The following is a 23,356-nucleotide window of genomic DNA, read 5'->3' on the forward strand; positions in this document are numbered from 1 at the left end:
TTGAGAGAGTCCAGAGAAGAGCCACGCGCATGATCAGAGGTGAGGAAAACAGACCTTACAACGACAGGCTGAGATCTATGAGGCTCTTTAGCCAGAAAAGTGCAGGCTCAGGGGTGATCTGATGGCCACCTATAAGTTTATCAGGGGTGACCACCAGTATCTGGGGGAATGTTTGTTCACCAGAGTGCCCCAAGGGATGACGAGGTCGAACGGTTATAAACTACTGCAAGACTGTTTCAGACTGGACATGAGGAAGAATTTCTTTACTGTCCGAGCCCCCAAGGTCTGGAATAGCCTGCCATCGGAGGTGGTTCAAGCACCTACATTGAACACCTTCAAGAGTAAATTGGATGCTTATGTTGCTGGGATCCTATGACCCCAGCTGACTTCCTGACCTTTGGGCGGGGGGCTGCACTCGATGATCTTCCGAGGTCCCTTCCAGTCCTAATGTCTATGAAATCTATAAGTTAAACTACAACCCTCTTTCCTATTTGTGTAGTGAGAGTTATGTTACATAAAATGGATTCCACAAAATGATTTCTAACATTACCTATATTTTGTCAGCATTACAACAGCAGCCTTAATAGAAAAGAATGCTTCACTTTACCACCTTAGCATTCGTGTGTCAGGAATAACAAAGATTTTGGTGAGATCATGATGTAGCCTTATATTTAATTCAAAGGGAAAAACAGGGGGAAAGAACTAATCAGAACATGTCTGATCAGCGCATGCATTTTGCAGACAATGTTTAAGGAAATATTAACTTCTTAATATGCTCATTTAAGTAAGCTGTACTCTAACTGTGGCAGTACTTATGGCAATGGTTCTAATGTGAAGCCTCTACTAGCAACATTTTAGCATCCTTTATCCATTTATAATGGTGCAAAATAGTTCAGTTCAGTTACTCTAGGAGCAAATGACAGTAACTTGAATTCCAGTCAGCAACCATTCTAAATTCTCCAGGACAGTCCAGATTTCAGGGTTGTGTTCTGGTGTCCCTGAGGACTCCATGAAATACAATTTTTGTCTTGAATTTGAAAAATCATCCCTAAATTGGTACAACTTGATGCTGCCTACCTGGTACCTCATTCACACAGCACTGTGCCCAGACTAATTAGCTTTGTGCCTGAACAGAACTACTAGTAATTAGATGGCCCATAGCACTACTCTACTCGAGAAAAAGTAACTAAAAATGCAGGAGATTATATCCAGTTCCAGAGGCCTGTAGAGCATGTGGGATTGTGTCCCAGCTTTTGATCTCAAAAGGTTGTTGCATTAACTGGAACACCAAGCACTGTATCCAGTTTTGTGATGTAACACTTTTCTTGAACAAAATGCAGAGGTGTAACTGGGCAATTCTTTGCCCTGGGCTGTGGTAGCACCTGGACCAGCAGGGCATGGATGCATGACAGGTTTATAGTTTTGTCATGGTCTTTATACAGGTGTTAAAAAGGAGCAGACACATGATGTGAAAATGCAAGACCAGTGTAACTTACTTGATTCTGGTGTAGACTTAACCCTGTAGGGGTAAAACTAGACTACTATAAGGTATATCAGTGTACATGTTGTACCTCTATGATATATCTCAGGGTTTTTTTTTTATTTGCTTCCTGTCACGTAGCAGTGATGTGCTTTATCAGCCACTATTGTGTGCACTTACTCTAGAATAGCTGCACATCTATTTGCTCCAAATCCAGGAGTGATTTACACCAATGTAAGTTATACAGTGTGAGTGGTGTTGTGTACCCCTGCCCTCAGTGTTCCTCACTGTCATTTGAGGGGTTGCACTGATGCTAGAGCAGCAGGGTAGGAGTTCCATAGCATTCTTGGTGTAGTCTGTGAGAACAATATTGGTTTTTAGAAGCACCTAGGTAATGTCAGAGTAATAAGAGCACCAAACAAAGAAAATTTGTTAAAGCTCAGGAAGATGAAAAAAAGTAAACAGGTCAATCCCTTATGCCTTTGGTTCAAGTAGTGTGTATGCAATTCTTAAAAAAGGTTAAGAGTCCTTGTAAAAAGGAAACTGTTTTTCATTGTTTCTGTTATACTTGAGATGGTAGGCAGACTCACAGTAATTTGTAATAGTGCACAGCATTTCACAACATTAGCCCATAGGAAGCCAATATTGGAAGCCTTAGAATATTTAGGAAAAAATTTGCCCAAGCAGGCAGGCAAATATTGGTATTTAAAATGGCAAACATGTAAGAAAATGATCAAACGTATTATTTAAAAAAAAATGTCAAAGATTGCATAGCAAAAATTATTTATTGAGTGCATTGTGATTAAGCTAACAATCTCAAAAGCGTGCTTGCTGAGTGCTGGGGATTGCGCTCTTTAAGCCAGCCCACAAATATAGAGTCTGATTAGTCCCTGCCTGAGTTCTTTCTGCATCGTACAGGAATGGTAACCGAGATTACTCAGCACCTCACAAACAGTGCTCAGTCTCACCCTGGGCAGTGCTTGTAGCTTAATGAAAAGGCAGCCTAAACATGGTATGTTAGACTACTATGAGACATTTAAAAATGGGTGAAGCCGAATCCAAGCAGCAGCCTTTCAATGTTAGACCCTTGGTTGTTGAAATTAGTCCTGTAGAGCTGTGCATGCACCAGCATTATAACTCATTCCCCATTTTGGTATTGGCAGCAGGATGTACATTATGTAGAAACAATTGAAATTGTCTGAATTAGCAGTATAGCTGAACAAATTATAAATGATAGTAGAACTGGTGGTTTAGTTTATATAGCTGGAGTTCTAAAACAGAAATACAGATTATGACAGGTTAATGGGAAATGTGACATTCTCTATACATGTAAATAAACACTGAATTTGAGAACCTCTGTTTTCCCACAGCACTTGTAAATAAAAGTATAACAGAGACCTCATGTAAAGCAACCATATGCTTATAATTATCCAAACATTGTAGATCCCCTGTGTGAAATTTCACATCTTTATTGCTTCTATTTTAATGTTTACAAAGTTGGTAGTAATTTTTCAAAAACAAAACTGATCCCAAACAGGAAAGTCAATTTCCTATATAATTTTAATTTTCTGTACCAGATTGAGCAAAATAAAAGCCATTCCTATATCATAAACATCTTCTCTCTCTCATACTTAGCCTGCCATAGTTTGTTTCCCTGATGTCAGGGTGTGTTTTGGATGCATGAAGAATGCAAGACAAGCTCCACACTTTGTACCCATATATTAAGTTAATAACTGTGAGCAAGGTACAATATGGTTCTAATCTAACACAGTGCCCAAAAAAGATTGAATGCTTGAAGAAAAGCTATGCTGTCACTGATTCATGGTAAAGTCAAACGCCATAAAAAGCAACATTAGCTCCATTACTTTTGCCAGCTTCTCTTATGAAATGACTATGAAAGAAAAACCTTGAGAAATAGAACAAAAAATTAAAATAAAACTTTGCATTCTGAGATTGTGAGAAAGTCCATAGAGGTGAATTGTGTGGGATCACCCTTCAATATCTACTGAGATCATTACATAATTATATACTTGGGGAAATACAAAATAATGACAGTATGCATAGGCGCCAACACCATGGGTGTTCTGGGGCTCAAGCACCCCCCAAAAAAAATTAGCAGGTGCTCAGCACCCATGAGCCATGGCCGTTTTGGTTTTACATGCTAGATCTCTGTGGCTGCTTGCAGATGTAAAAACAAACAAACAAAAAAACTCTGCACTTTACTGGAAGCAGCAGAGTGTTACTTTAACCAAACCCTGCAGTGTCTGTAAAGATTGGGTGCTTCAGCGGGGCTTTTTGGCACTTTTAACTAAAGCTGATTCAATCAGTTATTACATAAAAGTGTCAGAAAATCCTCACTAAAGCTCCCAATTTTTACATACAAACATTGGGTAAGTTGGGTTGAAGTAACGTGCTACCTCTCTAGGCAAGTTCAGGACTTAGTGTGGAAATGCGCCAAGTTTAAAATAAAGCACTGGGGTTTTTGTTTGTTTGGGGTTGGTTTGGTTGTTTTTTTTTGGGGGGGGGGGGGGGGAATTATGTCTACAAGCACCCACTGGCAAAAACCAAAGTCAGCACCTATGACAGTATGGTTACAAAAGCCAACAGAAATTTTCTTGTAGGTCCCAAATCAGATTAACTGAACATCTGCAAGCTGATTCAGAGTTTCCTAAAGCAGCCCTATTTATTTGGGTATACTCAGAGTTCTTCAACTTTCTGCTAGTTCACATGGCATAGCTTTGCCAGTTTAAATTCCTGGTCCAGTTACACCAACTTCAGAGGTTTACATTACAAGCCTGAGAGGGGCAGACAGACAAATATGCTGAGAAGGAACGCACAGTTTACCATATTAAGAAAAAATAATATTTGACTTATGTGAAAGTGTAGAGCTGTGGAGAGGGGTACTCCGCATGCCATCCTCTGGACAGAGCAGCACATACCCTCCCCATGCCTACAGACACTACGCCTCCCAGAACCCTACCTGGCCATAGCCACATGCGCTCAGTTACCTCTGGCAAAGGAGGAGGGAGGAGTGCTAGTTCATCACCTAAGAAGAAAAGATGGAGGTTAGTAACAAGGAGCAATTTGGTAGTTAAAATAATCTGGAAAATTAATGTTCTTTCCAGAACTATGTCAAAAAACTCAGTGGACAACCAAGACAAATGGCTCACTCTCAATGCTTTCCCACCACACCCCAGCTCACTGCTAAGTACTTAGACTAGAATTTCCAGAAGCAGCTGAAGCCCAGATCCTTAAAATTATTTAGGGGCCAGAGTCCTATATAAGTTCATGCAAGTTAGAGTCCAAAGCATCTATAAGCATCTTAGCCTTTGGAACTGATCGGTAAATCACCTTTTCAAAAGTAAATGAAATACTTAAAAGTTTTTTATAGGGAAAAAAGGGGAGGGGAAAAAAAAATCAGTGGTGCTTATGCTCCCATATTTAGACTGAATGCATTGCTTTAGCCATATCTCTAAAGGAAGCCGATGAGTCACTGATGTGAAACTTTACTGTGAATCACTCATGGTGAAATAAGCATAAGTAGGCCATAACAAAAAAATTGATGAGAAATCTGGTGAAGGTTTTTCAAGGTGCATCTATAACAGTGATTTTCAAGCAGGGTGTCATGGCACCCTGGGGTGCCTTGAGATACTTTTAAAGCTGCTGTACAATATTAGCATGGTTAAGTATGCAAACACCTATACAATTCATAAGATAAACAGAGATTTTTAATAGGGATCCATAGTGTCAAGGACATTCTGACTTGCTGTGCTCTGAGTTCTTCACAATAGAAGAATTGCTGTATTATTTTTCTGTAGTTAAAAAGTGTATTTTCCAAAAGGTTCCTTTGGTCAAAAAGGTTGAGAACCACTGGTCTACAGCAATCACTGAAACATATATGCTATGAAGTTTCAAACAAATTCACCAAATAAAGCTGAGATGAGAGTTCAGTGTTGCTTGGACCTTAGGTGCAGAGATGAATTTTACCCTTTGACACCTCTGTAAGTACTACAGATCACAAAAATCCCTCCATAAAGTTTCATGAAAAAAATCCCAATTCCAAAACTTGTTTCAAGCCATCTCCTAGCTCCTAAAATTTTCCTTTTTGTGAGATTCTTCCAGAATCATACTTCCTCATAGAATGAGATATGCACAGGTTGTATGTTTTGAAACTAAGCTATTAATTCCTATTTACAGGTTTCCCTCGCTTCATGCTGTACATGCGTTCCTAGAAAACGGCGCATAACTTGAATTCGCATAAAGGAAACTCACTTTACAATCTAACAAATAGGTATACATTCTAAGACCTCAACTGTACTGACCTCCAGACCCATTTCTACTACTTTTAAAAGACAATTTTGGTACTCACCAATAGCAGACAATACACACAAGCACAGGGCACTATTATAATGGGGATGGCAACTACAAAAGCATGTGTTGCAGACAATGAGCGAGGAGCACAGATCCACACAGGAGACTACATTTTGGTGCATGTCACTCCCACAATGCACCACACAAAACAGCTGACTGCAGGCTTTCACCACACTGATTGCTTAAAAGTGAATTTACCTCGCATATAACAAATTTTTGGTATAAAAGGGGGCATCACATAAGAGTGAATTTGCACATACAGAACCTGAATAAAGTGAGGGAAACCTGTATTAAACTTTGATATAAAAAAGATTTCTCTTCCAAAAAAGCCAATTTTAGGGAGAAGGGGAAAAGATAGCCTAATATTAAAGGAAAACCTAGTGGAATTTCATTTCCCTTTCCTCAAAATATAGCAATTTTTTGCAATTCAAATGCAATAGGAAAACTATAGCAAAACACTTCTAATGCACCTATGGGTGAGCCTGACTAAATACTTTTACTTTTAATTTTTTTCTCCCTTTTTGCACAGTTCTGAATCCAAGGCTGTCAAACACTTTATGAATATTAATACATTCTCATATGTTCCTGAGAGATGGTTTGTTCTACCTTCATTTAAAAAATATTACAGCACAAAGACTGAGGTCTAACTTTTAACAAATGCCCACTCATTTTAGTTGCCACAGTTTCTATGAGTGCTGGGTACTAGGCCTGTGTGAAGTGACTAGTATTTGCTTCAAATTTGGATTTGGCCAATTTGGGTGACAGTGATTCAATGTAGTGATTTGGGGGACTCATGGCAGAGCCCCCCATGCAACATAGGGCAGTGGGGCACAACGGGGATTGCACTCCCCGCCCGGCAGCACCCAGTGAGTACTGGGGCTTTTCTTTAAAGTGCCAGGAGCTGGGGCTGGTGGGGGCAGCCATAGGGGAGCTGGGGGAGTGGGCGGGGGCCAGGGGGGCTGGCAGGGGTCCCCCCCATGGTGTCCCCCCCCGCACCCCACTCCTGCCCCTACTTACCAGCTCTGAGTCAGCTGCAGCTCCCTGCTGCAGCCACCAGGGACTGTCCGAATCATCAAAGCTCTCCAAATCTTTTCTGAATATTTGGAGAGCTTTGAATCAATTCGGACTTTTAAGAATTGGTCCCTTGATTCGACTTGGAGATTCGGCCACTGATCGGGCCGAATCTCCTCCGAATTGAATCGCCACCCGAAGCTTTGCACAGCCCTACTGGGTACCATTGCAGTCTTTGGCTTCAGTTTGAACTGTGAAGGGTCAGCAGTTCTGAAAGTCAGGCCGCAGGTGTCTCAAGTGGGGCAGCAAAAAAATGTACATACTTGAAAGTAGAGACCATGGCTAAAAATGGTTTATCAAGAGCCTAATCCAGCACTCACTGAAGCAATGATTTCAGTGTGACCTGAACCAGGCTTTGGTAGATGTAAAATATAATAACTGGTTTGTGAATCATATTTCAGACTGATTCCCAAAGAGCAGTTAAAACAAACATTTTGATATGGCTGGAAACCTTCCAGTGATGCACAGCACACTGGTTTATAGCATAATTACATAATCTAGTTATTGCTGCTTTGTTTTCTCTATCCCTTTTGTTCTACTGTATACTTACCTTTGTTGTGGCAATTGAACTATATGTTCTCCTCAATAGTGGCAGTGTCTTAATATATCTGTACAGCACCTTGCACAACAGGACCTTGAATCTATTTGGACCCTTGAGAAGGAGGAGGAGTTGTTATTGTTAATAATCCTCCACCCTCCTCCTTTTCCTCCTGCTACTGGTAACATACAGCGTGCATTTGTATTTATACACACCCTGAAATGGGTGAATCAGGGTGAAGAAAGTTCATGGATTCATGCATATGACTTTTGTAAATTAAATGGAAAGAATCCTATTTAATTCAATGGACTTTGGATTGGGCCCAAATGGAAGCCACACACATCCGTTTTAGAGAGTGCATATTAATACCAAAGGAGTGAGTAGGAATAACAGCAAAGTGATGGCATTTGCCTCCGACCCCCAACTTCTTTCATAACCTCGCTTCTCTGCAATCCATCCAGCACCACATTTGCGCCCTTACAGCCAAATCACCAATACATCTCTTATTCATAGATTCATAGATGCTAGGGTCAGAAGGGACTTCAATAGATCATCAAGTCCAACCCCCCTGCCCCGGGCAGGAAAGAGTGTTGGGGTCAGATGACCTTCTTCTCTTGTGCAAAGTTTTGTGGCTTCTGTGACTCCAGTTGTGAATGTTATTAGCAGGCACCTAGAGGGAAAAAGGTAGTAGGAAGGAAATAGTTTTGCTAGACTAGTGGTTTTCCACCTTTTTTTTCATTTGTGGACCTAAAACATTTCAAATGGAGATGTGGAGCCCTCTGAATTGTAAGTGTGGGTATTTACACACTTTTGATTGATCATAGTCATCTTTTGCAGACCCCTTAGTTGTAGTCTACAGAATCCCAGGGATCCACAGTCCACAGGCTGAAAACCACTGTGCTAGACCAAAGCTATGTCTGGGGTACTTTCATGCAGTGCTACAAAAACCACTCAAAATATTCCTCAAACAAATAAGCCCAAGAAGTTAAATCAGGAAACTAGAACAGAAGGCTGATCAGCACAGAGATAACATAAGATGGACAAAGAACAAGTGACAAGAGCTGCCAGACTTACCCAGGCTGCAAGTGGGAGATGGCAACAAGCCTTATTTTTGTTTCTTTTAAGAAACAAGGAGGGCAGGAATTAGTAAAATTGCCTGAAAGTTCTAACACCTGCCAATTGAGCATCTTTTTCAGAATGCAGGGCTAACTGCAGGTAGGCACGTTTGTCTAACTTTAATGTGGACAAAGTAACACCCATCAGGACACACCTCTGCTCCAGATGCTGTGCCTAAGCCTGCTTCATTTACAATGTGCCCCAGTTGTTGGGAGTAGTGCCAGGAGCACAAAGCAATCAGGTATGAGTTCCATCCCTCCTGCAATGGTGCTGACACTACTGCCATCGCTATCAAAGGTGTTTGTTCCCCTATAAGAAAGGGGAACAAAAACAAGTTCTAGAGTAGAAAGCAGTGGGGAGAGAGAAGAGGCCCAGGCTTGCAAGAGTCCACCAGGTGTATGGGTCAAAGAACAGCAGCATATAATTGCAGAGATATCACAGGTTAAAGGTGTCAAATTTGTTCTGTGAAGATGTCTAAATTACCTTTTTAATTAAGATCTATTATCTGAATTCTAGACTTAAGCAGCTCTCTCACTGCTGTCAAGAGAAGACTTGCACACAGATAAACAAAGAAATAATTATCATAATTAATTATTTTAGTACCTTGTCACATTCAGCAGTATTCAGTTACTCAGCATTACCCTTGTAGACAACAAGGAGTCCTATCCTTTTGTTTTTTTCCCCCTATTCTCTCATCCTTCCTGTTCTCTTCATTCTCTTTTCTGCCTCTGCCTCTTCTTTCTTTCCTCTACCACTTCTTTCCCACAGCAGTTCCCAGAGGCCACTTCCTTCCCATTCCATTCCTGAAAAGCATCAAGAATGATATAGTCAGTACCCAAGATTAACATTTTAACCTTCCTTTTTAGATTTGTCAAATTCAGTTCCTCACCTTCAGCAGCAGCCACCATCACAAACTTGAAAGAATGATGAAAATGGATTGCAAGAAGACTCCACTGCATTTGAAGTTGTCATTGTAACACAGAAGGCATATATACCAGCATAGCAACCCAAATCCTTATCTTGTATTTGGATAACTAATCTGTACCATTTTGGCATGACTGTTGTCATCCATGCTGGCTATATCAATGTAGATGTCGGTATGGCTACCCATACTGCCACGGCATCTTCATTTTGCTCTGGAGACCTTCCCATAATAATCAGCTATGCAATGAAGCACAAGGAGAAAAATTCATTTCAGGCTCCTGGAGGCAATAATCTGCTTGCAGCTCGAAGCAAGTGAAGGGACAGCCGTGGGAGTAGCAAGAGAAGGGCTGATAGGGGGAGCAATGGAAGGAGCAGAGGGAAACAATCGGGGGGGGGGGGGGAGGAATGGGGTGGGGAGAAAGAAAGATCAGCAGAGAGAAGGGGAAGCAAAAACACCAGAAGCTATAGAGTGAGCATGGGTATTGGTGAGAGAGAAGTAGCAAAGGGTTGGGGAGAAGCATGGGGGTGAATGAATGGAGGGATAAAAGGGGGCAGAAAGAAGACACAGAAGAATGTGTGTGATGGGAGAATAATGGGAGGCAGACAGCATATAGTGGGAAGGGGAGAAATGGAGGGTGCCTCAGCAAAGCAGGAGTGTGGGGGTAGCACAACATTCAGGAGCAGTGCAGCAAATTCAGTAGGAAAGTAAGGATGGATAGCAAGGACTTCAATGAGCGAGAGTACAGAGTGTGCAGAGTGAGAGAGGTTATTGCTCCTCTGTTTAAGACGCTACGCCAGTGATCTCCTCTGGATCACTGTACATCCCAGTCCAGCCACTCACCACAAGCCTGGGGAGGGGGCATGTTTCTAAGAGGCTTTTGAATGAAAAGGACAGGACAAGTCCTCCTCCTCTCTCCTTTAACCCTGAAGTGTCTAGTGCAAAGAGAGCGGGGTGAGAGTTCTGTGCCATAGACTCTCCCGGCTGTCTCTGCCTGCCCTCCCCTGTCTCCATTTTTGCCTGCCTGCCTTTGCTCCCTGCCAGGCCAGGGCCTGTGCTCTCTCCTGTCCCTGGGCTGGCCTCAGGGAGGGCCTTATCCTTTTCTTGTGGAAAAGAACAAGAAGGGGCTAGAGGGCGCTAGTTTCTGCTCCTGTGGCTCAGGTGTCAAACCCAAATGGCTCCAGTGGCCTGGCAAGCTTCTCCTGCTCTGCTTTGTTTTGGAGACTGCCATTTTGTGTTTGTTTTCATGGGTGGGGAGACAGTGTGCAAGTGTGCTTGCTTTCATGGGGGGGACATGTGCGCACATGCACAATGTGCATGTGTGCATGTGCACGTGTGTGTACACACCACTTCTGGCTGCAGAGGAAACCTGGGAAGCATGAGGAAGCAGCTGTGGCCTCTATGCCCTGCAATCCCAGCTACCTGAGTTTGCAGGCAACTTAAGACCGTGGTGCTGGGAAGTGCAGCTGCAAAGCCGAAGCAGCTACTGCTCTCAACTGCCAAGCAAAAGATGTCACGAAGAAAGGAAGTGCCTGTGTGTGCCCAGGGCTGGACACAGGCATGGGCAAACCGGGCAGCTGCCTGGGGCCTGGACAGAAAGGGGGCCCAAAAATGGTAATTTTTCAATTCTTATTACAGTATCATCTCTGGAGGAGGGGGCTGATACTAAAGTTGACCTGAGGCCACCAGGAGTCTAGGTAGGGTGCTGTGTGCGCCAGGACCTGCTGTGAGGGACACTGCCTGCGAGGGGACTGGCACCGTCTATTCCTCCCCCCTCGCCTGAAGCCACCAGCAGAAGGGGCGCGGAGCTGGGCACAGCTAAGAGGCCGGACTCGCCTCTGCGCCGGGGCCAAGCCACCGAGCCAGGGGCGCCCGTCCGAGGGCGGGGCTCGGAGCGGCTCGGCGGGGCGGGGCGGGGCACGGGTGCCCGCACGGCCCTCCGCCGGGGCCACCGCAAGCCCCGCGCCCCATCCCCGCGCACAGCCGCTCCCAGGTCCCGCCGGCTGCGCGGCCCCCGCCTCCCGCTCCTGCGAGGGGCGTGCCGCGGGGTGGGGAGGGAGGGAGGAGGGGGCGGGCCGGCGCCCCGGGCTGGTGCAGTCCCCGCTCGGCTCTGGCCGCTCGCACTCCCCGCCGCCCGCCGGAGCCGCCGCCGCCGCTCGCGATGACCGCCCCGCGGGCCCTGCTCTCCGCCGTCTTTCTCGTCGGCTTCTTGTGGGATTTACCCTGTTTCCAGCAGGCCTCCATCCCCTCCGCGCCGCCGCCGGGCTCCGCCAAGGGCGCCAGGAGCCGCAAGGAGGGAAAGGCGCCCCGGGCCCCCCGAGACAGCCCGGCCGCGGGCCCCGGCGCCCGCCCCCGCCAGCAGCCGCCCGAGGCCCCGCGCGTGGAGCCGCACGAGTACATGCTGTCGCTGTACAGGACCTACTCCATCGCCGAGAAGCTGGGGCTCAACGCCAGCTTCTTCCAGTCCTCCAAGGCTGCCAATACTGTCACTAGCTTTGTAGACAGGGGACGAGGTAAGTCCCGAGAGCCCCGCGCCCGCCCGCCCGCGCGTGCGGACCCGAGCCCGAGCCGGGTGGACCCCGCGGCGGGGCTCGCTCCGCTCGGGCCCGGCGCGGGCTGCGGCGGGGAGCGCCGCGCTGCGCTTTGGACCACGAGCTCGGGGACGCGGATCCTGGCAGCGGCCGCGTGTGACCGGAGTGGGGACGAGCCGGGCCCGGCTTGCAGCGCTCGCCCGTGTTTTTGCAGGCGTGAGACGGGCACAATCGCTCCTGAGCCCGCCGGGGAGGCTTGAAAATTGCAAATGATACTGGGGGGGCTGTACCCCAGGCCGGCTCGTCTGTCTGGCTCCTTCTCCCATCCCCGCAAAGGGTGCTAGCTAGGAGGCCAGCGCAGCGGGCAGGCCGGGATCGCGGGCACCGGGGAGTGCGGTCGCTGTGCCCGGGACCGGGGCCGCTTGTAAGCCCAGGTCACCCCGGAGCGGAGTCTAGTCTGGCCGCTCCCCGCGCGGGGCCGGATCGGGACTGCGGCGCCGCCTTCTCGCCCCCCGCTTCCCTTGGGGCCCAGGCCCCGTTTCCACTGAATCCAGTGGGGACCCCCGGGTGACGCAGGGGGAGCGGGATCGGCTCCGCGCTCGGTTGTGCGCGAAGATCAGCGCAGATCCCCCGTGCGGCTCCGCGCTCCGCCCTGCCCCGCGGTCCGCCCCGGACGCACGCGCCCAGGAACAAGGAAAGCTTTTTTAATTTATTTTTTGGCTCTGGAGACTGTGAAAACCCGGTTGACATTATCTCAGCTTGCAGCCATTAATGACAGACTAATGAATTACTCCTTAATGAGGGTTGTAAATTGTTTCCACCCCCCCCCCCACCTGCCCATCACAACCTGCCTGCAGCTCTGTCTCTCCAGGTACAGCGAGCTGCTATTTCAGCTGGGTCACGGGGGTTCATTAGCTGCTGAAAGCCCTGAAAAGCAAATTAACTCACTATTTTTATGTGGATTTTAGGACACAGCTCGGCCACATGGCTCCTTTGTAGTTATATGAGCTGGTTATTTAGTCCCCAGCTTCAGTTTAAAAAACCCCCCAAACCCCACAGTTGAGACCTGTTTTCTCCCAAAGCACTTTTTCTTTCTCTCTTTCCTTTCTCCCCCTCCCTCCTGTTATGTGCTGGGGCATGGCCCTTTTCTCGAGCAGAGAAGTCTGAGGACAGTGGGTTTTCCAGGGGTTGTTGCAAGCAGGCTCGTTACCACGACCACTGGGGGCTCGTGATCTCGCGGGGAGCGGGGTGCAGGGACGGGGCTCTCTGTGATTCTCTGCTAGGGAAGGGGAGGCTGAGCGCCTTTTGTGCCTGGCTTCTTGCCCCCCGTTTGCAACGCGTTGAATTGGGAGTCCGTGGGGCAAGCTCCGCTTGCTGGAAGACGTCGAATCGCTGGAGCGGAGATGAGTTTTTAACGATTTCAGAAGCGGAGGAAGCAGGCTGAGAAAGCAGAGTATCTGTGTGGCTGCGGGGTCTGTAATGGCTGCGTGTGTCGGGAGGACCCGCCGGTCACCGATCGCTTCTCTAGAAATACAAGCGGGGAATACAAGGGGCGGGGGTAGTTTATTGTTCGGGTTTCACATTTATTTTAAATCGGTTTCCAACCCTCTCCGCCACCAAACGCCGCAGCTGGGCTGCTTGGGAAAAGGCGAGGGGCTGCTAATTTCGCAAGCCGCAAAAAAGCCACATTCAAGATCATCTTATTCTTGATCACCACCAAAAAGACAGTTCATTTAACAAATTTAGCTCATCTTGCCGCATGGCAGATTCCAGGCTGGGGAACTGATTTGCGAACAGGAGTCCTGGTTTGGTGGAGGAAAAGCCTCACTTTTTTTCCCCCCATTGATTTTGATTTGATGTGTCACAGGCTGTGACCTTGTGCTGGACCTTCTGAAGGTTGCTTAGCATCAAGCCACTGATTGGAGTATTTCAACTCAGTGATCTAATTGAGTGTTCATGTCATAACATATCAAATATTGTCTAGTCTCCCATAATGAAGTGGACCAGCCAATGGCACATCCCCAAGAACTTCAAGAGAACTTCCGTTCCTCTGAAGTGGTAGCTTTTAAACTGCCCACCTCCCTGCGGGCTGCTCGCCTGGTTAATTGCCGAGCTGGAGCGGTGCTCCCTGCAGAACAGCCCTGCTCGGGAGGAGGAGGGGGGCGGAAAGTTTCTGGCGGTTCATTTGCAGACAATATAGCTCCCAAATTGACCCAATTAGATACGCTTCTCTTTCCCAAATGGGGAATGGGGAAGAGACGGTGGGAGCCCTGCCTCCCAGCATCGCATCGCATCGCATTGCATTGCTCCTGGGCTTACCTGGGGGAGGTGGGGCGGTGGGAGGGGGCCTGGGAAAGGGAATCCGTTGCCAACGGGGTTTCTACGGTGGGGCGGGAGGATTTCAAGAAGCCTTAACAGAAACAAGCGGGATCGTTATGTGTTTCTAATAATCAACAATTGCTGGGGGGAGGCGAGGTTGGATGAGCCGTGGACTTGCAGACTAGGAGCCAGAACCTGTGAGTTGCACATGGCATCTCGGGCACGCTTTTAGGGGAGATCCATTAAGACTCCCCTACACACGCACTGTATGTGTGCGTGTTTCTATATATATATAGTATGTGTGTATACACACACACACTAGATGTGTGTATATGTGTATAGTGTCTGTGTGTGTATATGTGTATAGCGTGTGTAGTGTGTGTAGCGTATGTGTGTATATACATATACATACACACACTTCTCAGGCACGGTTTTAGGGGAGATCTATTAAGATCTAATTAATACATATATATTAGAAAAAAAAGAGAAAAACCGCAGTAGCGTGGTTTTCTTCACCTCTGTGTGTGTGTGTGTGTGTGTGTGTGTAGAATATAATTATATCATATAAATATGTTCTATAAAGGATAATGCACACATTACATGTTTGCATGTATATATGGGCTTCATAGATCTCCCCTAACTAAAATCGTGCCCGAGATGCTGGGTCTGGACGTCCCATGTGCTCACAGGTTGTGCTCCTTGTCTGCAAGTCCACGACTTTTTTTGGAAAAAGAATGGACTATTATGAATGGAATGGGATTATAATATATTATTTCTCATCTTGTTTCCTCCTGGGCTGGACAGATAGCTTTCGGGGCAGGCTTGCAGGCGAGGAAAGCCAAGCTACTGCAGTTTTTCTTTCTTTCTTTTTTTTTTTATTCGTTTCGAAAGGGGGGAAATGTTTTACGATTTCCTTTTCTCCCCCCTCTCCCCCGGCCCGGCCCGGCCCGGCCCGGCCCGGCCCGGCCCCCTCGCTGCGGTCGCGAGATCAGACAAGGACCTCGGTGAATGTCGGAAAATGACTGCTGGCACATGGAGTAACTCATTAAAACGCAGATGGTGCTGGCCGGCCCCGGACCCCCAGCATCGGAGCTCCACAGCCAAGAGAAGGGCCAGGAGAGGATTCTCCGCGCAGGAGAGGGGGGGAGCTGGGAAAGGGAGAAATAAACAAGGCATCGTGCTGCTGCTGCCGCTTTCTTTTATTCCCCATTGGTCTCCGATTCATGTCAGATTTATTGCAGATCCCCTCTTTGGGCTATGGCAGGTCCCCAGGGTTCATCCTTGGTACGGGAAAGCGGTGCCAGGCGGCAGCCCCTTACCCCTGGGAACCCTGCTGAGCTCTTGAACACAGTGGCTGGAAGCGGATGGAGGTTGTCTCCGACTGGAGAGCTGGTTGTCTCCGGGGAAGGTAGCTGAGCGCTAGTGCTGGGCAGCCCATTCCGCCGGCTCAAACTGATCACCACAGATTAGGAAGGGGGAGAGCTAAGAGGGGCAGGAGCCGGGGTGCGGGGCCAAGGCCCGTGTTTGGGAGCCAGTGCTGCCCTTTGCTACAGCCAAAGGAAAGCGGAGCCCCTTATAAAGGGACTGGTGCAGCCCGAAGGGCCGCGGCAGAGGCGGAGGAAGCAGGCTTGACGCATCCGCATGCAAGGCAACCCTAAGGCTGAGGCCGGGCTAGGACAGTGGGAGATCCCGGCCTCCGCCCCAAGCAGCAGCATCCTCCTCTCGCCCCCTGCGGTTCGGGTTGGACAGGGAAGAGCCGGGCGCTGGGCACGGAGCGGGCAACTGGGCAGCTCTGATCGTACCCTCAGCTTGGGGAAATCCTCTCCCCCCTTCTTAACTGGGACCCGATCCCGCCATCCTCCCCCGAGGGCAACCGGACTCCTGCTCGCAGGCTCTTCCTTGGGGCTCGCTCCTGCCTCGCGGCTCCCCGACGGCCTGTCCGGCCCGGAGCGCAGACCAAATCCCGGGCCCGCCCCGGATCGGACCGGGGGAAGGCAGCCAGCGGTCGGGGGCGGGTTCTTTGCATCTCCGGTTATTTCTTGCTCCCGGGGGAAGGTCCCGCATGCTCTGCACCGCTGGCCGGGGTCAGGCGGGAGCAAGCGGGCATTAAGGCAAGGGTGATCCTCTTTCTTTGCTGCGGGGGTGGTGTTGCTCTTCTAGGCTCCTTGCGGGGCTGACCGAGGGCCGGAACAGAGACCGATCAGGGGAAGAGGCTAGGCTGTGGCCCCCCCGGCCTTTGCCTCCCGGCCGGGTTTGCAGGACCGAGGGCCGGGCCCCCTGCCTGCGCTCCTATCGCCTGGGGCTGGACAACGGCAGGAGACCTCGGCGCCGTGGGTCCTGGCCCGCCGCAGGGGCTTGACACGGGCTCCCGGGCCGGGGAAGGTCACGGGCGGCCGCGGAGGCGCAGTTCGCCCGCGAGTCCCGCCGGCCGGCCCGCCAGCCCGGTTGCTGCTCTGTCTGCCCAAACCGCCCAGCCCTCCGCCGGCGGGAGGCGCCTTCACAGGCAGCCGGAGGAGACGGTCCCGGAGCAGGGCGAGAGAAGGCAGAGGAGCGGCCCCCGATCCCCGGCGGAGAGAAGAGCAGAGGCCGCGAAGAGTTGCTTGCTCCCCCCGCCCCCGCTCCGGACCCAGGAGCTCCCTGGAGGCGGCTGCAGAGCTCGCGCCGTGCGGGATCCTTCTGCGGGCCCCGAGCCCTGTGCCGGGGTCGGGCCCAGCCGGCTGCTGCCTCGGGGGCGTCTCCCCGAAGAGAAGCGCCCGGGAGCCCCCGCCGGACACGGCCGGGCTCTCGCCCCAGCCGCTCGGAGGGGAAGGAAGTGAAGGCGAGGCCGGGAGCGGGAAAGCACCGCGCTGGTTCGGAGGCTGTGAGCCCCCGCGGCCGCGTCCCACGTGCTTGCCCCCGATCTTCGGCCCCCGCCGCCGCCTGCCCTGGCAGCGGGCCGCCCGTCGGGACTGCGCCTCCGTCCGCAAGGCTGAGCTTACGGGACTGAGCAACCCGCGACCAGCTGATCGCTCTCGGAGCTGCTCGTGTGAACCGGCCTTGGGCCCGACAGCTGGGCCCACGCGGTCGATGCCTGCTTGGCCGGCGCTGCCTGTAGCCGACCCACGCGGGCGGGCGAGCGAGTGCCCGGGGCCGGCGTGGAACCAGCTCGTGGATGTCAGCTGCGGGGATGTGGGGGGACCCCCAACGCACTGCTCCTGGCTGCGCCTGCAGCTCCGAAGCCCCCCGGCCCGAGCCGAGCCGGCTGCCCGGAGAAGCAGGTGCTGCAGCAGAAGCCCGGGAGCCCGCTTTGCCCACACCCCGGGGGGGGGGGGGTCAGCCTCCCTCCTGGGGCCGGGCCAGGCTTCAGCCAGAGCCGATCGTCCCCTGTGCAGCCAGACAGGCTGGGGAAGGAGGTGTGCAACTCTTCTGAGCTGAGCCGTCACCGCGGGGCATGAGGGAGCGGGGCTTCCCCAGCTCTGCACGGCTCTGCCGCCTCCTGCCTCCCGCCACCCCCGCCTGCCCCGGTGCATGGCTGGGTCGCTCTGCGCCTCCTGGCCTCCGCCGCCCGCGGCGTCTCTGGGCAAGCCGCGCGGGGAGCGGGGAGCCTGATCAAGCCCTGGCCCTGGGGACAGCAGGATCTCAGCGCCCTGGAGGGTGAACGGGGAGGAGCGGGGAGCAGCCACATTCTTGCTGGTGGGCTGTGCAGCCGTGCGGTGAGACTGGCCCCCTCCCAGCCCGTTCTGGGGCCTGGGCCGCGGAGAAGGTGCAGGGAGCACAAGGGGCCGCTGAGCCGGCGGATCGTCGGGGCCTCCCTCCGGGGAAAGCAGCGCGAGACGCGTAGGCAGGAGAAGCCCGGACCCGAGGGTGGCTCAGAAACGCCCCCGCCCTGCGCTCCGCGGCAGCGGGGCGAAAACAGGCGCAAGAAGCCTCGGCCCAGCTGCACTGGCCGCACGGGCCGGCCCTGGCCTCCCCGCTCCGCCCCGCCAGGCCGCGGTCGCTGCCTCTGGCTCGTCCGGAGCGGGTCGCTCGGTCCAGCAGCGGCGGGGTCACCCCGGTGCCCGGGAGGTCACCCCGCTGCCCTGTGTCAGGCGGAGCTCGTCTGTCCCGGCTCATCTCCCTGCAGCCCCGGGGACGCGGCTTTCCCCGGGGGAACGGCGGTGGGGGGTCCTGGGCACCCCGCAGCCCTCAGGCCGCCTCCCTAGGGTCTACAGAGGAATCTGATCTGAAGCCCTTTGGCTTCACTCGCGCTGTTTGCACTTGCAAACGGCCCCGATCCTTTGCTCCCCGAGACCTGGAGGATGCTTATATCACCGACCTCCAGGGACCGATCCTGGCTCGGCCCCTCCGACCCACACGGCCTGGCCCTGTCACTTGCGGGTGGCTGGTCTGTCCCAGCTGGTTCTGAAGAGAAAAGGGCCCGCGGGTCTCCTCGTGTATTGGGCCCTCGGGCATCCTGCGCCTGAGCTGCGTGCAGACGTGGGGCTGCCTTCCAGCACCGGCGGGTGCTCATCCATCCCCGCGTACACACGTCCTGGGAAAGGGGACTGGTCCCCCCCGCCGGGAACCTAAGGCGAGATGAGCCCCCGTCCGTGCGCTCAGGGCCCTCCCCCCCGGCTCTCACGTCTTATCCCAGCGGCGCCGCTCCCTCCCCGGACCGTGCGGTTTCACCCGGGGCCTTGGGGAAAGGAGCCACGGGGCGTTCCTGACAGGCGGTGGGGAGCGCCCCCCGGGTAATCCGCGGTGATCTGTGCATTGCCGGGGCCAGGCTGAAGGTCTCAGCTGCCATAAATCAGCCGGCGGCTCCCCCGGGACTAGAGCTCCCCGAGACCTCTCGGCTACCCCGGGCTTGTGAAAGGCGCTGTCTAGGAATAGCAGTGACCTTTGCAGTCAACAAATCCCTGGCACTGGGGTTTTTTCGCAGTCTCCGCCTCGGGAGAGAGGCAGCGAGGGGCTGCTGGCACGGGCTCCAATGACACTTTTACTGTCGGAGTATACGCGGCCTTTACTGGCTTCTGGGGAAACCCAGCGGCTCGGGGAATTTCTGTGTTTGCTGGGCTGTAAAAGTTTTATTGGAGAGCCGCGCAGGGGAATCTGGTTTGCTTTTCCCGCTGCCCCCCCTGCGCGGACGTGTCAAAAAAGAAGTCCAGGGTGGGTTTTTCCCCTGGGAAGGGGATCTCGGCCTGCCCCGGCCCGGCGGGGCAGCCCCTGGTCCTTGTGGCTCCACGCAGGGCTGGAAGGAGAGCGACCCGGGTCGGAGCAGGGCGCCCTCTCCCGCTCGCAGCCTCCGGCCTGCGCGTGCGGGGGGCAGAGGCCAAGCGCCCCGCCCGCAGGCTCGAGCGGGACACGCTGCTTCCCCCCAGGCCGGGCCGCGTCGGCGGGACACCGCGGGGCGGGGAGGCGGCGGCCGCGGGCGGCTCCACGCGAGCAGCCGCCGTGCCGGGGGCGGGAGGGCGGGGGGGAGGGAGGCGCGGCCGCCCCGCCGCGAGCTGACTGTCACGCCGCTTTATCTTGCAGACGATCTCTCGGCCGCTCCTCTGCGGAGACAGAAGTATTTGTTTGATGTGTCGACGCTGTCGGACAAGGAGGAGCTGGTGGGCGCGGAGCTGCGGCTCTTCCGCCAGGCCCCGGAGCCGCCGCCGGGCCCGTCCCGCCTGCAGCTCTCGCCCTGCCTGTCGCCGCGGCTGCTGGCCTCGCGGCCCCTGCGCCCCGCCGCGCCCGGCGGCTGGGAGGTGCTGGACGTGCGGCAGGGCCTGCGGCGGCGGCGGCGGCCCCGGCGGCAGCTGTGCCTGGAGCTGCGCGCCACGGCGGGCCGCGGCCGGGCGCCGCTGCTGGACCTGCGCGGCCTGGGCTTCGGGCGGCGGCCGCGGGCGCCGCAGGAGACGGCACTGCTCGTGGTGTTCACGCGCGCGCCGCGCCAGAGCCTGCTGGCCGGGCTGCGCGCCGACGGGCCGGGGCCGGGGCCGGGGCCGGGGCCGCGCGGGGGCCGGCAGCGCCGCGCCGCCTTCGCCAGCCGCCACGGCAAGCGGCACGGGCGCAAGTCGCGGCTGCGCTGCAGCAAGAAGCCGCTGCACGTGAACTTCAAGGAGCTGGGCTGGGACGACTGGATCATCGCGCCGCTGGAGTACGAGGCGCACCACTGCGAGGGCGTGTGCGACTTCCCGCTGCGCTCGCACCTGGAGCCCACCAACCACGCCATCATCCAGACGCTCATGAACTCCATGGACCCCGGCGCCACGCCGCCCAGCTGCTGCGTGCCCACCAAGCTCACGCCCATCAGCATCCTCTACATCGACGCGGGCAACAACGTGGTGTACAAGCAGTACGAGGACATGGTGGTGGAGTCCTGCGGCTGCAGGTAGCAGCGCCCGCCCGCCCGCCGGCCCGCGGGCAAGGGCAAGGGCAAGGGCAAGGGCGCTGTGCTGCGCCCGCCCTGAGCGGGGCTGCGGGGCCGACGCCAGCCGCGGGCCTCCCGCTCCTCACGGCCACACGCGCCGCCCTGTCGCCGCCCGGCAGCTCCGCCCGGATCCTCGCTCTGGAGGCAAAGGCGGGGTTTCCCTCCGCGGACCGAGCCGCCCGCCTTGACCCACCCCCGCGGGCGGAGGCTGCCGCGCCCCCGGGCCTGCTCTGCACCCCGCTCCCGCCTTGCAAAGGACTGGCTGGAAGAGGGAAGGGGCCGCTTCAGCAAAGCCTCCTTCAGCTCCGGGGCAACCAGCGCCGTCCGGAGGAGGCTGCGACAGCCCCGGCGGGGAGAGGAGGATGACACCGCTGCCTTCTCCTCGTCTAGGAGCGTGCAGGAGACGCCGTGCCAGGCACCTGTTCAAACTCAGCCTCTTCTGAGGCGAAGGGGAGGCAATCAATAGGCACGACTCTTTTTAGGGGCTGGCATGGAAGTGGCAAGCAGAGAAGGCAAAATCATAAATAAAAGTCCCCAGAAAAGTCTTGATTCCCAAGGCCCTCCCCCCACCCTAGAATTATCTGATGATCTAGACCCCTGGAAAGGTGATTAACCAAATCCAAAAAAAAAACGAACAAAAAACACAACCCCAAACAAAACAAAAAAACCCAGATCAGAGAGAGCAAGCAGAATGATTCCTGCCTCTGAAGTTTCTCTGAACAGGGTTATTTCGTTTCTGCCCTCTCTCCCTTTCACATTCCTGCAAGATTACCAGGCAGAAATAGCCTAGGGCCCCCTCTTTCTACTCCCCCGCCCCACCCTTACCCCCGAAAAAGAAAAAGAAAAAAAAAAAAGAATTGTTCCAGATTGTAGTTATCAGTTAGGTTATATTTTAAGACTTAGAACTGAAAAAAAACTGTGAAAAGAGCAAAGTGTTACAGAAAGCACAAGCAGGGGTGATGGGGAACAGAAGCTCCTTTTCATTTCAAGCCAAGTGTAACAATGCAAGGAACAAATTCCACAGGTAGCTCTCTCTAGGTAGCTCTGTCAACCTGCAACAGTATTATAGGCAAATATTGTGCTGGAAAAGGCATTTTATCAGAGATTGGTTTCCTTTCCACCTTTAGTCTGCAACATGGCTTTGCCTAAGGAAAGTGCACTTCTAAGCCTGCCTAGAACCTCTTCTTCTATTTTAACTACTATGTCTATCATTTCCGACTTTTCCCTCCACTGAATTCTAAGCTTGTCTGCTTATCTGGTTTCACAGAGCTACAAACTGGTGAAAACGAAAAAAAAAAAAAAAGAGAAGAATAATAATATAAAATGCTTATAAAAAGACTCAACCAGGAGCAATAATTTAAAATGCACATTTTCTTTGGATGCACTGTTGTTCATATTAAAGTTGTAAATATTTGTTTATTTAAACAGACTGAAAAGTGCAAAATGGAAGTGAACAACATGCATTTCTTTTTTTAAATGTACAAAACATTATATGCACTCGAAATGTTATAATTTCTAATATTTTTAAAGTTTATATTTGAGTTGTACAGAGTTAAACATTAATCAAATATTTCATTCTTACTTAACGTTATCATTTCCTTAAAATATTATTGCAAGATTTAAATTCTGTGCTAATAACGGAGATTTTTTTTTTACTGTCTACCTCACTATAATGCAAGTATTTACAACTCTAAAGTTATCTGAGGTAAATTATATTCAGAACCTTTTTACAGTACACTTTTACTGGACGATACCACAATTATTACTGTATTATTAAACTTCCTCCCCCCCCCCCGCCCCCCAGAGTAATCTTGCTTTTATATGTTCTGTTATTTGGTTAAATAACAAATTTCTCTCAAGTAAACATTGGCTGCAATTCTAAAATGCTGCAGGTTAAGTTGGAACCACTTCAAGACTAAATATTGAAAGCCATTCTTCCTACTTGAAATCCTTTTGTATGCTCAGAAACACTTTAGTTTCATCATTAATATACACTGATGGCATAATTATGAGAGAAGCTACGTCCTAATTTGATATAACTGTAATGTAACTGGGAGAATGCATTAAATGGAAACATTCAGACAAACATTTGTAAATATCATCTGTACCGGGCACATTTATATACACTGTATTATGATGAAAAGAAAAGGATAATGAATGTTTTATAAATGATATTTATTTTTGATGCAATGCGTAATATATTTATTAAATGCTTCCTTTTATCTCTTAGCTAATGAAGAACTATTCAATGAGTAACTGGTTCAGTAAGAGGAGAATTCCAGTCTCCTCTTATGACAAGGTGTGCAGCAAACAACATGCTGAATGTGCAGTTAGCCTGAGTCTTTTGAAAAAGCACAAAAGAGTTGTGCACAAGAGTTGAAAGAACTATTTGCCTTGTAGAAACTGTGTAATATATTTGAAAACAAGGCTCTTTCCCTGGGAGATAAAATCTCTACCCAATCACAAGGTGTAAACTGAAAGATTTTATGTATGCAAACTTCTAATCACTTGGGAATTTGCTTGAATCAAGAATGTCAGGATCGAGCCCATCATTTTTTGATACCAACACTGGGGGAGCCTGGGAGAGGAGTCCTGCTTTAATGATGGTTTGATCTCAAACTGGCTTTTTAGTGTT

At 51.7% G+C, this 23,356-nt stretch overlaps 1 protein-coding gene across 1 annotated transcript; it reads left to right on the forward strand.

Annotated features, from left to right (window-relative positions):
- The first annotated feature begins 11,473 nt into the window (after positions 1 to 11,473).
- GDF6 (growth differentiation factor 6) lies at positions 11,474 to 22,906 on the forward strand. Its single transcript, XM_059723865.1, has 2 exons — positions 11,474 to 12,011; positions 19,842 to 22,906. The coding sequence occupies exons 1-2, from the start codon at positions 11,660 to 11,662 to the stop codon at positions 20,684 to 20,686; spliced, it is 1,197 nt and encodes a 398-aa protein (XP_059579848.1). The 5' UTR covers positions 11,474 to 11,659; the 3' UTR covers positions 20,687 to 22,906.
- Positions 22,907 to 23,356: the final 450 nt, after the last annotated feature.

Source organism: Alligator mississippiensis, chromosome 3 (assembly GCF_030867095.1).
Source record: "Alligator mississippiensis isolate rAllMis1 chromosome 3, rAllMis1, whole genome shotgun sequence".
NCBI lineage: Eukaryota > Metazoa > Chordata > Crocodylia > Alligatoridae > Alligator > Alligator mississippiensis.

Coding starts and splice junctions, on each gene's coding strand:
- GDF6 (XM_059723865.1), top strand. CDS start 11,660: ATGACCGCCCCGCGGGCCCTGCTCTCCGCCGTCTTTCTCGTCGGCTTC. Junction 12,012..19,841: donor CTTTGTAGACAGGGGACGAG/GTAAGTCCCGAG, acceptor TTTATCTTGCAG/ACGATCTCTCGGCCGCTCCT.